Below are 13,489 nucleotides of genomic sequence, written 5' to 3'. Positions count from 1 at the left end.
GAACAGCTTTGGAGGAGAAAATTTTCATCTGGCTAATGGTAAAGGAAGTTCCTAATGGTAAAGGAAGTTCGTAAAGAAATAGATCTGCAACAACCTTTACAAGGAACGGTTGGAAAAGCATAGAGCAAGAGTTCTGTGCGAGAACTAACAAAGAGGTAAAACAACTATCAATTTAGAAACAAGTTTCATTGATTGAATTGAAGACCTAGTTTCATGATTTGAGAGAGCTATTGTAACACTTCGGTCCGAAATCCGAGGGCGTATCTAAACACAACTCACCTGTGTACTTAAAAATCTCTTCACAATCAATAACAATTCAAGCCTTAAGTACAATATTTAAACAACAGAAGACTTTAAAAAATTTGTCAAACTATCTACCATATTTAATTCAAGTCTTCTCCTCACTCATCACGAATAAATCATGAGTTTTGGAAACTGAATCATAATAAACTATAATGAGTACAAAGCTCAATAAGTAAATTAGTTTTTCTTATACCAAAATACATACATATTTATATATAATGCAAATGGATAATATGCTATGATATTTTGAAAACGTTGTAAAACAAATTCATCAAAATCTCTTTTTGTCAATTTCAAACTTTCACATTTTTATTTTTTTTGTTTGTTTTTTGTTTTATCAAAATACATATTATGGATGTGACACTTTGTACTATGCGTAGCTCTTCCTAGCACATTGGGCTTCAAGAGATGGCCCATTTGTAATCTCAAAGAGGTGACCCCCATACTTCAAGAGGTGGTCTCCAATGCAAAACTCTTGTAAAATTTACTTTCTTTAAAATCAGTTTTGGTAAAATCTACTTTCTCATTTCATAGAAAACATAATGCATTTTCATCTTATCCGAATGAACTCTCACAATACTTATGCCCTTGCACATAATCACACTTGGCACATAACAATACATCACATAAACACATGAGCAAGATCATATAGATCTATATCCATACATATTAAAAATAGGTTCTTCAAACGTGTCAAACATATACATATTGTTTATTGTGATCCATTTAGAAGTTTAGTTTACTTACCTTTTAACATCCATAAGTAATAAATGTGTATTGATATCATCGACCTCCAATCTTCTCTTAGTACAATATCCAATTCATATGACAAACTTGATCTCACCTGTTGCTCACGGCCAAATTCAGAAGAATATTTTCTTTTTTTTTTCTCTTTTTCTTTTCTCTCTTCTTCTTCTTCTTTTTTCTTCTTCTTTCTCTCTCTCTCTCTCTCTCTCTCTCTCGTGTTAATGGAAAAAGGCAAGCATCTTATGCTTTTTCTATTAGAGTAAAAAGATCACTAAGAAATAGAAAAGATTAAAATACCGTTAAGAGAATTGGGGTATTACAGCTATTACAAGTACCTGGTGTTAATTGGGACTCTATGCTTAATACAGTCAGTGCCGCTGAGAATGTACAGAAATTGTACTTGAAGGTAACTCTTAGTTCTAAAATTTGAAATTGAATGTATGTTGCTTTTATTTGATATTAGATGCATAAGGAGGCTAAGAGATTCCAGAAAAAGGGATGTCAAATGTCTAATGAATTGGGAGTTATTTTTAATAACCAAATGGTGAATTTCAAAGATGTATGTCACTTTGAGAAAGATAACTTGGATATAATTTAGAAGATTCATCATCAAATGCTACCACATCTGCTTTCCTTGGTGAAAGATATCATGAGGAAAATTATACTTCACTGAATGCTGGAAGACATCGGTCTCCGACTCCCATAAGTTACCTTGAAGGAAAAGGAGAAGCAAGAGCACTAGGTATTGTGGAGGTTTCGAGAGAATGGATTGAAATCACAATTCAGCAGTTCGAACCTTGACCAGACCTGAAGCATCTCCCCGATCTGAGGCATTCTCTATTACCAACGGTGTCAAATGTCTCGAATCCATTGAAGTAGTGGATGGTAGCCCTTACATAAAGGCAGTCAAGATGTTTGAAGATGTCGACTGGAGAGAGATGTTTATGGCAATGTCTGCACAGAGAAAATTGGTTTGGTTAGCCAGCTTAGAGTGAATGCTTTTAGTTCCACATATAGAATTTAATTTGTTTGTTTTTGCCTTTTTGTGAAAGAAAGATTTTTTGTTCGGGTAATTCCAGACAGAAGCTTTGCTCATTCTTGACAGAAAATGTTGCTTGCAAATATATACTGTTCATATCATATAACTGACTGCACTGCTTTATTTGAGACTTAATTTCTTGGTTCATTACTATAATCGACGCTGCACTTAAAGTTAACAAAATACACGGATAATACTAATTAAGGATGTTGAAACATTGCAGAAATGTTATATTTGCATATTGTAACCAGAACTTTTACAACATATTGTGTTTGTAGATTCTGTATCCACAGTTTTGGTCTGAATATCATTATTGATCTACAACTTGTCGAATTAAAGTAGCAATAAACCAATAAATGATGTCTATGGGTACCCTATTACAAATTCAGAAATTAAACCCCAGAAGAGACTATCTACGAAACCTGTTTTTGGATTTACCATAACTAATTAATAATCAAAGAAAAACAAGTTCCCTTGGTTCTTCTCCTCCACCTTGCATCAGCAGCGGCATCAACGACATATTTCTTGTATCGTTTAACATCTCAACCTCTAAACTCTCTTCCGGCATTCTTTCAGTTTCCACCGTGCTTGTTATCGGCAATGCAGCATGCAAGAAAGAACCAGCAGTTACTAAAGACACCGAAGAAGACACATTATTATTATCGTTATTAGGGTTAGGGTTAGGGTTAGGGTTTGCGGTTTTGTTGCTGACAGTGGGTTCTGGAAAGTGAGAAGGAGGCACGTGGTTAAGGAGCCATTGAATGGTCTGCCCGTTATTCTTATGACCGAGTTCTCTTTGTAGTTGTATGAACCGGGCAAGAGTTAGCTCTGGCACCCGCACGCGGCAGTCGCGGCCGTCCACTTTTGCATGCCGGTCTGTATTGCACCGCTGCTTATTGTTAGGGTTTTTGAAAAGTTGGCGGGTTTTGGGCTTCTTTTGAGTTGAGTTTTTGGCGAGTTGGAGATTGATGGGTGCCATTGTTATTGCTTTTGCTTTTTCTTCAAGCTGAGGTAAAAAGGATTAGGGTTTGAATTCGATGATTCAGAGGTATTTTGATACAAGCTGGCGATAAAAGCGGGAATTCCGAAGCAGATTTCAATTGCTAGTGTTAAGAGTTATATTAACACTAATCTTTTGTAATTCTTTTTTTAGTTAACGGTTAATGACAACATGATAAATGTTCAAATTTCAAATCATTAATCTTTATCAATAACCAAATCCTTTTTTAATACAATCATATTGATAATCGGCAAAGATTTTGTAGGGAAGAGACCGAAGCCCAATGGTATTTGGGATTGGGAAGAAAAACTTCTAGGTTTATTTTGTCCCATTACTTCCATGTTGATCATAAAATTTTACACTAATCAATCTAGGATTGAAATATTGTGACTTTTTTTGTCCATAATTACTATGAATTAAAATCACCACCGGTCAAGTAAAAGTGAATGAGAAAATCTAGAAGGGATGAGAAGTTGTTTTCATCATATTTTTTATTTACATTGCACCCGGTTTCAAATTAAACAACATATCTATTTAGAACTAAACCCTTGATCTTTTACTTTTCACTAAAAGAGACCAAACCAATTAAGATATTGTCTTGGGGAATCGTAGAACTAGTACTGACAGCCTATGCCCAAATTTTATTGATAGATTTAAATATTTAAAAGTTTATGTAAAAACCTTTGCGGACATATTATCTTTCCCAGTCTTCATACACTTCATCATATTTCTTCTTTCTGACAATGTAAACAGCTGCTCCGACAGTTGTCAGCACACTCACTAGGGCTACAAGTATAACACAAGTTACTAATTTTTGTTGCTTTCTGGCTGGAGGTGGTGGGAGGGAAGCAAGAAACTTGGAAGGTGGAAGGAAGGAAGAGTTGAAATATTAAGGCTTCCTGCCTGTCCACTTTTGTTTAAGCTGCATCCCAAAATATAATGCTCAGTTGCTAGTGAGCCAGTCGCTGCAGAGAAACCAACACACATTGTGTCTAAGAGGAGTTGAGAAAGATCGACAGACGTTGACAATGAGAGGCCTGCTGGGTTTAGGGACACCGATTGGAGCTAGTGTTACATTGGATCTCATGTAACTTTTCGGAACCCATGTAGTCTATCCATGTCTGCATTGGATCTCCGCTTATGAGCTTTAAACTTTTGTTTGTTCCTTTTTCATCCGAAAAATAAGTTGCTGGAACAGATCCAACTGAGGTCAGTCTGTTCACATCGATTCCCACGTGGTTATTACTAGTGTCATTGAACTGGATGCTTTGATATCGCCAAGATGTTTTCTGACCGGCCGATGGTTGAGAAACCGAAGAGTCCCAGACAAGCGCCTGGAAGAATTTCTGGTTGGCTGAAGTACTCTATCGTCGGGACGACGACAGAGGCAATGCAGTCGGCACCCAGACTAGGATGTTGGGCTGCAACAATTGCAAATACAAAATTTGTGAAAAATGAAAGAGACTGAGAAAAAGATAAGTTGAATTTTACTGAAAAAGGGTAGAATGCATGGCCTTTGGTTAGCTGCAGTAGACCATTGCCCTGAACTGGGGCAAGTCCATAGCGACTCAGTTGTGGATCTTGGTAGATGAACTGGTTTTCGTCTTGAGCCAAAGGGCAAGGGGATAAAGAATACACTGAAAACTATGCAAAAATAAAGCCATCTTAGAGCTACATCCGCTTGCTACCAAACTCGAAAATGGTCTGCTTCCCACAAGGACCACAACCAGAGGAGACCAAAATTTGATGGAAGTGGATCCAATTGTTATCTTACGTATCTTACCACGCATTATTAATTGTGAATGATTTAAATATATATATATATCGATCATTAATCAATGGAGGACTCTCTTATGTATACTTAATTTTCGCTTTAAGTGTATTGAGTTTGTAGTTATAATTATGTTATTCTTCAAACTCATGCTGTAGATTGTGGCATGAATTAGTAGTGTGAAGTGTGAACTCATTTTTTACTTCTATGACGAAATTCTGGAATGACAATTTTTGACATAATGATGAGGATTAGAGGCAAAGTACAATATTTTCTAAGGGACAATATGAAAAGTATTTGATAAAGATTAATTATTGTGTCTTAAAAGTTAAATTGATTTTATCTCACTTAATAAAAACATAAAATATTTTTATTATTTTTGTTCTAATTATTATTTAAAAATCATATTTACCATCAGGGGATATCAAGATGGGTCACATTAATTATCGAACATGATTAGGTGCATGACTATGCGTGTGGAAAGCTCTCATTTAGGATGCTATTTTATGGGCCCCATGACCCATATATAGGAGTCTGCCACACGCGTATTTGTGCTCGAGAAGGTGTAAGACTACGCCTATCTGATTAGCATCCCATTTAGAGTATAATACAATTTTAAAAATTTAGATAACAATATATGACATCAAAACCATAATATTTATTGATAATAAATTTACTTATTATGGTTGTTCTCATCGAAGACTCCTCGATGGGATCTCATGTATTGAAAATGATATAAAATAGTTTCATTATCAATAAAATTAATGTTGAAAGACTAAATAATTGAAGGAAAATGTTTTTGATTTATGATAGGCATAAATTATTGATATATTTCTCATCTAATTATATAGTTGTTAGTCTACCTTATATATAATTTTAATTAACTTATTTATTTTTATTAAAAAGGATAATAAATTAAAGATTGGAGAATAAATGAGCTTTAGAAGATCAAAAAATTAGAGAGAAATGAAGATGACAGTAAAACCTCTATAAAATAATATTGTTGGTATCCCAAAAAAAAATACAAGGTTATTTATTTATCGATAAATGAATATTTATTAATTTATGAAGAGTTTCCTTGGTATATGTATAAAAAAAAAAGTGTGTAAAAAGAAACAAATAAAAAACTTATTGCTATGATCATATAATATGCTAAAATTGGTCTAGAGTATATTTTGTATACACAATATAAAGGAAGAAATCATGGAGTAGTGAGCAAATTAAGGAGGGATATGGCTGACAAATAATCCTTGAGATTTGGCTTTAATAGCCATAAAATTTGTGTGATATTGTTGTTATTTTACACATAGTACATAGAATATAGAACACAAACTCTATATATACATAATCCATTATTTTTAATTTTAGACTCATCAAATCATTAAAATCACGGCTTCTCATTTGAAAGGAGTAAAAAAACATACATTGTCTGATTAGATGAGGAAAGCATTGTACGAATATAAAAATGAGCATCCCTCCTCAAGCCAAAAAGATTTGCAACAATGGTTTCAACAAAAATTTCTCCTCTCCATAAGCCAATCAATAATATCAAATATTCTTAAAAGGTCAGCTGAATATTTGACAAATGAGATGAAGAATAAGAATGTGAAGAGGCACAAACTAGCAAAATATCCCAAGTTGAAAAAAGTATTGTATGAGTAGTTTCTCCGATATCAAAAGAAAGTGAATATGATTGGAGAAATGATCCAAACCAAAGCAAAAGAGATCTTGCTGAAAATGTATGGCAACTCTAATCCAGCATTTAACTTCTCAAGTGGTTGGCTCGAGCGGTATAAGGCGAGACATAGAATTAAATCTTATCAAAGGTTTGGTGAAAGTGGTTCCGCATTTTACCAAGTATAAAAGCTAAGTTAGACCAATTTTAATGGAAGAATATCTACAATACAAATGAAACCAGTTTATTCTATCGTTTGGAAGCAGTTCACTTGCTACAAAGTAATTAGAAGGACGGAAGAAGTAAGGAGATAATTACTATTGTTGTTTGTTGCAATGGTGATGGTTCTAATAAAGTACCATTTTTAGATTATTGGTAAGTATACTAATCCTAGATGGTTTTAAAATGTAAATATTAGCAACCTTAATTGTCATTATCGAGCTAACAAAAAAGCATGGATGACTCGATTATTTTTTGAAGAATTTGTTTATTAGTTTGATAAGAGAATGAATGGCAGAAAAGTTCTATTTTTGGCGGATAACTGCCCAGCCCATCCAAAGGTTATTGAAGGCTTGAGTAATGTTGAACTATTTTTTTTCCCTCCTAATACAACCTCAAAGATTGAACCATGTGATGTTGGGATTATTCAAGCACTAAAAATTCATTATCGACGTCGTTTTTTTCCTGGCATTTTGGAAGGCTATGAGATAGGAACAACAAATCCAAAAAAAAAAAAATTAACATATTGATTGCTATCAATTTTATTAATACGGCTTGGAACATTGATGTGAAGACAACAACCATTGCAAATTGTTTTCGACATTATAAAATTCGGTCAGACGAAGGTGTGGCTACTGAACAACAAGTTGGTGAAGATGAAGGCATCCATGGATTACATGAAGTTATTTATGGTCTATACTATAGAAATACCATGGATGTTAAGCATCTTCTGAATTATCCTTGTGAAAATAATACAGTGATGGAATCTCCTACTGATGAAGAGATTATTCAAGGGGTAATTGGCACATCCGCTGATGATGATTATGATCTAGATGACAGTTATAGTTTACCAAATGCTTCCACAAAAGAGGTTTTTCAACCAATAGAAATCTTAAATACCTACTTGCTACAACAAGAAAAATATATGCACATGTAGTGCATGCTTTACGAAAAATTAAGGATGAGGCTGAGTTTAATTTAGGAACAAAGAAAAAGCAAATAACTTTAGATGCATATTTCGGAAAAGAGTTGAATTAAGAATTGTAAGTTATTAAGAAAAAATTCTTAATTTTATGAACTTTATATGTTGTTTATTGTTGATATATTTTTATATTTGATCAATTATTAATTTATATATTTGTTGGGCCTTAAAGGATTTGAAAAAAAATTATTATCTTATGCATTTAGCGAAATAATCATTTTAGTACACTGCCCCAAGTTAGGATTGGAAAAATTTATTATTTAAGTGAGGTTATTAATTTATCGAACATTCATTTATCGAGATTTTACTATATCTAATTTGTTGCTAATATGGCAATTTTGGATTGCGAATAAATTTTTAATGGGCTCAAGTGATTGAATTAAGAAATTATGGGCCATTCACTAAAGCTTACACATTGAGAACAAAAACAAAAATTCAAGCTTTAAATTGATTATTGGTGTCGGTGGCTTTCGCACGTGCCACAATTCATAAAAACTTCAAATCCAAAAAGAATTTTAGGGTGTGTTTACCTACTGAAATGGAAGTGGGGTGTGTGAAATTCTCTCACTTTAGTATTTACATGCTTATTTTAGAGTGGGAGTAGAAATCCCACTAAATAGGTCTCATCCATTTTTGGAGTGAGGGGTAGGATTCCTACACTCGTGGGGAAAGGTAGGAATCTTACTCCCACTCCTTTGATTTTCATAAATATCTTGAAGCAATCTTAAAAATTATAAATGAATTTACGAATAATTTTAGTTTTAAATAATTAAAATAAAATTCATAAAAATGTTTAATTTACATCATTAAAAATAGTAATTATTATTATTTTACATAATTAAAATTAATAATAAAATAAATAGGTTATTATACAATATATTTTGTTATTCATTTTCTAATTACAAGCTACATACTTTTTACATGAGGATAAAATTATAATTTGTACAAATTCACTCTCAATTCAAGATAAAATAAAGACATAATTAATTATAATTGACAATTCACATTTTCATTCTAATCTAAATATCCCACTCTCATTTCATACTCAAAATCTCAAGATTTCTATTTTTGAGAATTTCCACTCCAATCCGAAAAAGTAAATGTTGCCTTAATTGCTTTGGAAAGTCGGTTGACATAGGATATAAAAGCAGGCTTTAGGAATTCAGCCTTGTGCACACGGACGCAAACACAGAAACAGAGAGAACAGTTGAAGCAAAGTAGCAATCAAGGGCTTGAGAGAAGAGATTTTTAGCAATTTGGTTTTACTTCGCGTGATTGGTTTTATCTTTTTTTTTAAAAATTTTATTTTCAATTTAATTATGTGTAACTTTTTTTTTCCTAGCATAAGAATGATATCTTGTTCAATAAAGTAATTTTTTTTATTCAATTATTTATTTATTTTTACATATGTATGTTTATAGTGCTTATTTTACATGTTTGATTGTTAGAATTAATATTTAACTAAATTTATATTCAGGTATATAAAGTTTATGTATGATTATTTTTTATTATGTGTCTTTCATTAAATCATTTACATAAAGTATTTAGAAAATTTTTGAATATTTGTTATTTCAATATTATTTATATGGAATGCTTAAATATCATATTATTGGGCAACAAAAGAATCTATATAAGATTAACTTTAAGCAGGATTATTTGTTATAGCTATGCGTAGACATAGATTGGTTTCACTTGTCAATCTAAACTTATGAATTGATTGATAATTAGATAATTATTAAGTTACTATGATGGATTCTGAAAGTTTTATGGTCTTAATCTCTTGTATTCTTATGTTAATTTACTTGCATCATCAGTTTCAATTTTCTCAAACAATATATTTTTTTCCAACTATGGCAAAATTATAATTAACTTAGATTCAATTTTTCTTTCCTAAAATTAACAGTCCATGTAGGTTCAATCTCGTTATTCCTAGTGCATAGGGTTGGTAAAATCCGGATCCGCATCCGGATCCGTTAAAAAAGATGCGGATCCGGATGCGGGTAATATCCGCAACGGATGCGGGCGGATACTCCGGATATCCGGATATGTAAAATTAAAATTTAATTATTTAATATATAATTTAAAAATTCAATAATTTACCTAATAATATCAAATAAAATCCAATCATAATTTAACAATGAATAATTCAACTTGAATAACATACAAATAATCTCATAAATCTACAAATAAAATTTAATTTTTAATTTTTTTATTTCATTTTAATGTATATTTTTAATTTAAAATAAAATTCAATAATTTACCTCATAATATCAAATAAAATTCAATCATAATCCAACAATTAATAATTCAACATGAATAAGATACAACAACATCATAAATCCACAAATAAAATTTAATTTTTTATTTTGATTTAATATTTTATTTAAAATAAAATTTAATAATTTACCTAATAATATCAAATAAAATTCAATTATAATCCAACAATTAATAATTCAACATGAATAATATACAACAACATAATAAATCCACAACTAAAATTTATTTGTAATTTTTCATTTAATTTTTAATTTAATTTGTAATTTAAAATAAAATTTATTTGGATCCGGATCCGGATCCGAATATTTACGGATCCGAATTTATTTTACATCCCTCTACTAGTGCATACTTCAATAAACTCGTACACTCAGAAGTACATTAAAATTTGCATAATAATTTATGGCAATTGGGATGAAATTCATGCCCTCAATGCACACACTCTGCTCTCTTCAGCTACTTTACTAATTCGTGACAAATAAATAAAGGAAGTGCTTTTGATACAAAGCACGTGAAAGAGATGAGAAAAATAAAAAAGTAAAATGAATCTCTTCCGTTTTTAATTGGTTTTTTTATATTTTATTTTAATATCTGTCGTCTTTTTATCTTTATTTAAGTTTCATAATATTTTAATAGTTAATCAAATCATTTAGAAGAAAAATGGTGTTGGAACACCAAGAAGATACCACTAAAAAATAGAAACGACAACACTGTAGCGTGAGCAATATTATCATTTTGTGCGTGCGCTACAACAATATTATAAGCCAAATAATAACCTTATTTCCATCTTAGTAGTATATTTTTAGTGTTCAAATATCAGTGTTCACTTGAAAATAGTTAGTGTTTTCCCCATTTTCTGAAATAATAAATTGCAAGAAAGCATTGCATTCTTTTAATAACACGCTAACTTAGATTATAGTTCTCTGTTTTTCTGTTGAGTGCCTTTCTTTACTTCCAAAGCTTGAAAGTCGCAAGTTAGCAACAAATCAACAACTACAACAACGCTGACAGTTATAATATGTGCGAATATATTTCCAACCACCAGACGGAGTTTGGTGTTCCATTCCAGGCCTCCTCATAATTTTCATCACCTTCTACAGTTGAAAAGTATCAACATACAAATAATTCTCTAATCACAACATGAATGCAAAAAATTGTAGTTGCAACGGCAGTTTGGCTTTAAGAGGGTATAAATCAAGCCCAACCATGCAATTTCACACTAGTCATATGATTAGATAGCAAGCAGCATCAATCAACCGCAGGTTTGCTATTGTAGGCTTCTCTTGCCTCCAGTACATCTGGAGAATATCTTGTTGAAAGAATTTCAACTTGTTCAGGAAATGACTTGTTTCCATCTGTACCTAAGTGTTTAACCATTTGGTTCCATCGTTTTTGACATAAGGTTCCAGACCTATGCTCAAGAAGATTATCCCAGTCTACATCATCCATGCAGCAAGCATCCAAGCTAGAAAGAGCGTTTGCAAGGTGGAAGTCATCGGTATCAGCCCATTTCCCTTCAGCAACCATAGGTGAAGTTAGCTGATCATACCATTTCATGCAGCAAATAGCATTTGATCTGGTGGCCAATTTGTCGCTAATTGCCTCCCAACTTATATTATCTCGCAACATGCCATGCTTAGTTTTCTTTTCTTCCAAAGCCCTCATTCGCAAATCCATATTCACCAAGTCAAATAATTTCTGATACTCTTCCTGGGACCATTGTCCTTTCTTCTGATTGGGCAATCGTACTCTGCGCCATGCATCCTTCACATGAAATCTATGCTTGCCAAGCGCATCGGCCAGCATTTTCCAATTAGATCCATGCTTTTCATGGAACTTGCGGACAAGTTCCAACTCTTCTGGGGTCCATTTACGGTTTTCATCTCTTTGAAATATAATATGAGCTCGATAGTATATGCTGTCATAGGGCCTCCAGGGTAAGGCTGATCCTATTTCCTTCCAACAATGTTTGACTTCTGGGTGAGATCTACAATGCAAAACCATATTTAGACCTTCTTCGCCTAATCCATGAGTCTCTATGTAGTTCATAACAGCTCTTTTAATCATCTCATCTTCTTCTTTAGAGAACCGCTTACCACGCACGAAACCATCATCTTTGCCATTTTTCACATCAGATGAAGGGAAAACCTGCACATCATTAGAAAAGCTTACTTTCTTAGATCTCTCTTTTTGTGCAGAACCTTCGGACAGATCATTGGGCTCAACACCCTTTTTGGTTTGTGAAGCTTTTTTATCACCCCCTGAATGTTTTTTCACTGACTTAGCCTTCTTTTTCTCTTTTTTTCCATCTTCTTCAAGGATGGCATGCCCTTCCATATCTTCAACTCCACTGTTCACATTACAAAGTTTCTCAGCCTGTGTGCCATCATCGTGGGCCTTCTTCTTTTTCTTCTTCTTCTGCTTCCCCCCATTCTCAACCTTTTCCATCACTCTTCCGTCCAGTTGCTCCCTTTCTCTAATGGCTTCTCTGGTTTCCTTGTTATTACCCTCAGCATTGTCACCCAAAGAGGAAACAATGCCACTACCATCATTGTTCATCCATTCCTTCAATAATTTTTTTCTCTTTTTCCTTACTTTCAACTCAGAATTATTTCCTGAATCTTCTTGGTCATTCTTTTGCAGGCTAGCATTCTCATCCATTGCCAGCTGCTTTTGCTTTGAATCCTCATTAATTTCACTGACTTCTTCATCATTGTTAATTCTCATATCTTTTGGAATTTGATTCTCATCCTCACTAATTTCTAATTTTCTCTTCTTCTTCTGCCTCTCCTTTTCACTTCCAGTATTGTTCGTATCCACATGACCCTCTACAATAACCCCATTTCGACTATCACCAAATTCAAAATCATTACCACCAACCTCATTTATCTTCCTCTCATTCTCATCAACATCATCCTTCATTTCAACTTCATTTTCACTGGCCCTTAAATCAACATCCCTCTTCTTTTCCTCCTCTTTAAAATCAACTTCGCCCTCGGTCACAATCCCATTCTCCCTCTCATGCCCTTTCTTGCCCAAAGTTTTCTTACCCATGACACAAGGCCTTTCTTCAAACACTTCAACTATAACACAAACTACTAATGCGAATCTGAAAACAACACGAATACACATACAGAGAGGGTCAAATTGCAAACATTTTAAATGTTTCATGCGCGAATTAATATTCTTAAGCCATCTTCCGCACGAGGTAATATCGCACACTCGGAAAATGACTTTCACCTGTTGTATAAACTAACCTTTGTTTTCGACGGACTAACGGCGTTGGATTGACTGACAAACGGACGTACGAACGACGGCAAATAAACGGCTGGTGCAGGGAATGCCGTCCGAGTGAGAGAAAGCACACTGTTAACAGAGTTGCGGCTTTTTGGAGCAGCAATAGGGTTTTTTTTTCCTTTCCATTTTATTTTTTTTTTGGCTATTCCTACGGACATGACTATTAAATTATCATGAAAGTG

General features: G+C 33.1%; 2 protein-coding genes across 2 annotated transcripts; both read right to left on the bottom strand.

The window, feature by feature from the left end:
• Positions 1–2,543: 2,543 nt before the first annotated feature.
• Positions 2,544–3,068, bottom strand: LOC18035259 (transcription factor TCP16). The gene has a single exon (XM_024179916.1). It carries the CDS (start codon positions 3,066–3,068, stop codon positions 2,544–2,546), a length of 525 nt encoding a protein of 174 aa, XP_024035684.1.
• A 7,965-nt stretch (positions 3,069–11,033) lies between these two features.
• LOC18034739 (RNA polymerase I termination factor) lies at positions 11,034–13,424 on the bottom strand. The gene is made up of 2 exons (XM_024178438.1): positions 13,268–13,424; positions 11,034–13,119 (listed from the first exon to the last, which is right to left on the bottom strand). The coding sequence occupies exon 2, from the start codon at positions 13,062–13,064 to the stop codon at positions 11,259–11,261; it is 1,806 nt and encodes a 601-aa protein (XP_024034206.1). The 5' UTR covers positions 13,065–13,119; positions 13,268–13,424; the 3' UTR covers positions 11,034–11,258.
• Between the last annotated feature and the right edge of the window lie 65 nt (positions 13,425–13,489).

Source organism: Citrus clementina, unplaced genomic scaffold (genome assembly GCF_000493195.1).
Source record: "Citrus clementina cultivar Clemenules unplaced genomic scaffold, Citrus_clementina_v1.0 scaffold_8, whole genome shotgun sequence".
Lineage (NCBI taxonomy): Eukaryota > Viridiplantae > Streptophyta > Magnoliopsida > Sapindales > Rutaceae > Citrus > Citrus x clementina.
This window is presented reverse-complemented; position numbering and strand designations above follow the sequence as displayed.

Bases quoted from the DNA above. Each gene is read 5' to 3' on its own strand.
- LOC18035259 (XM_024179916.1), bottom strand. From the start codon at position 3,068: ATGGCACCCATCAATCTCCAACTCGCCAAAAACTCAACTCAAAAGAAG.
- LOC18034739 (XM_024178438.1), bottom strand. From the start codon at position 13,064: ATGGGTAAGAAAACTTTGGGCAAGAAAGGGCATGAGAGGGAGAATGGG.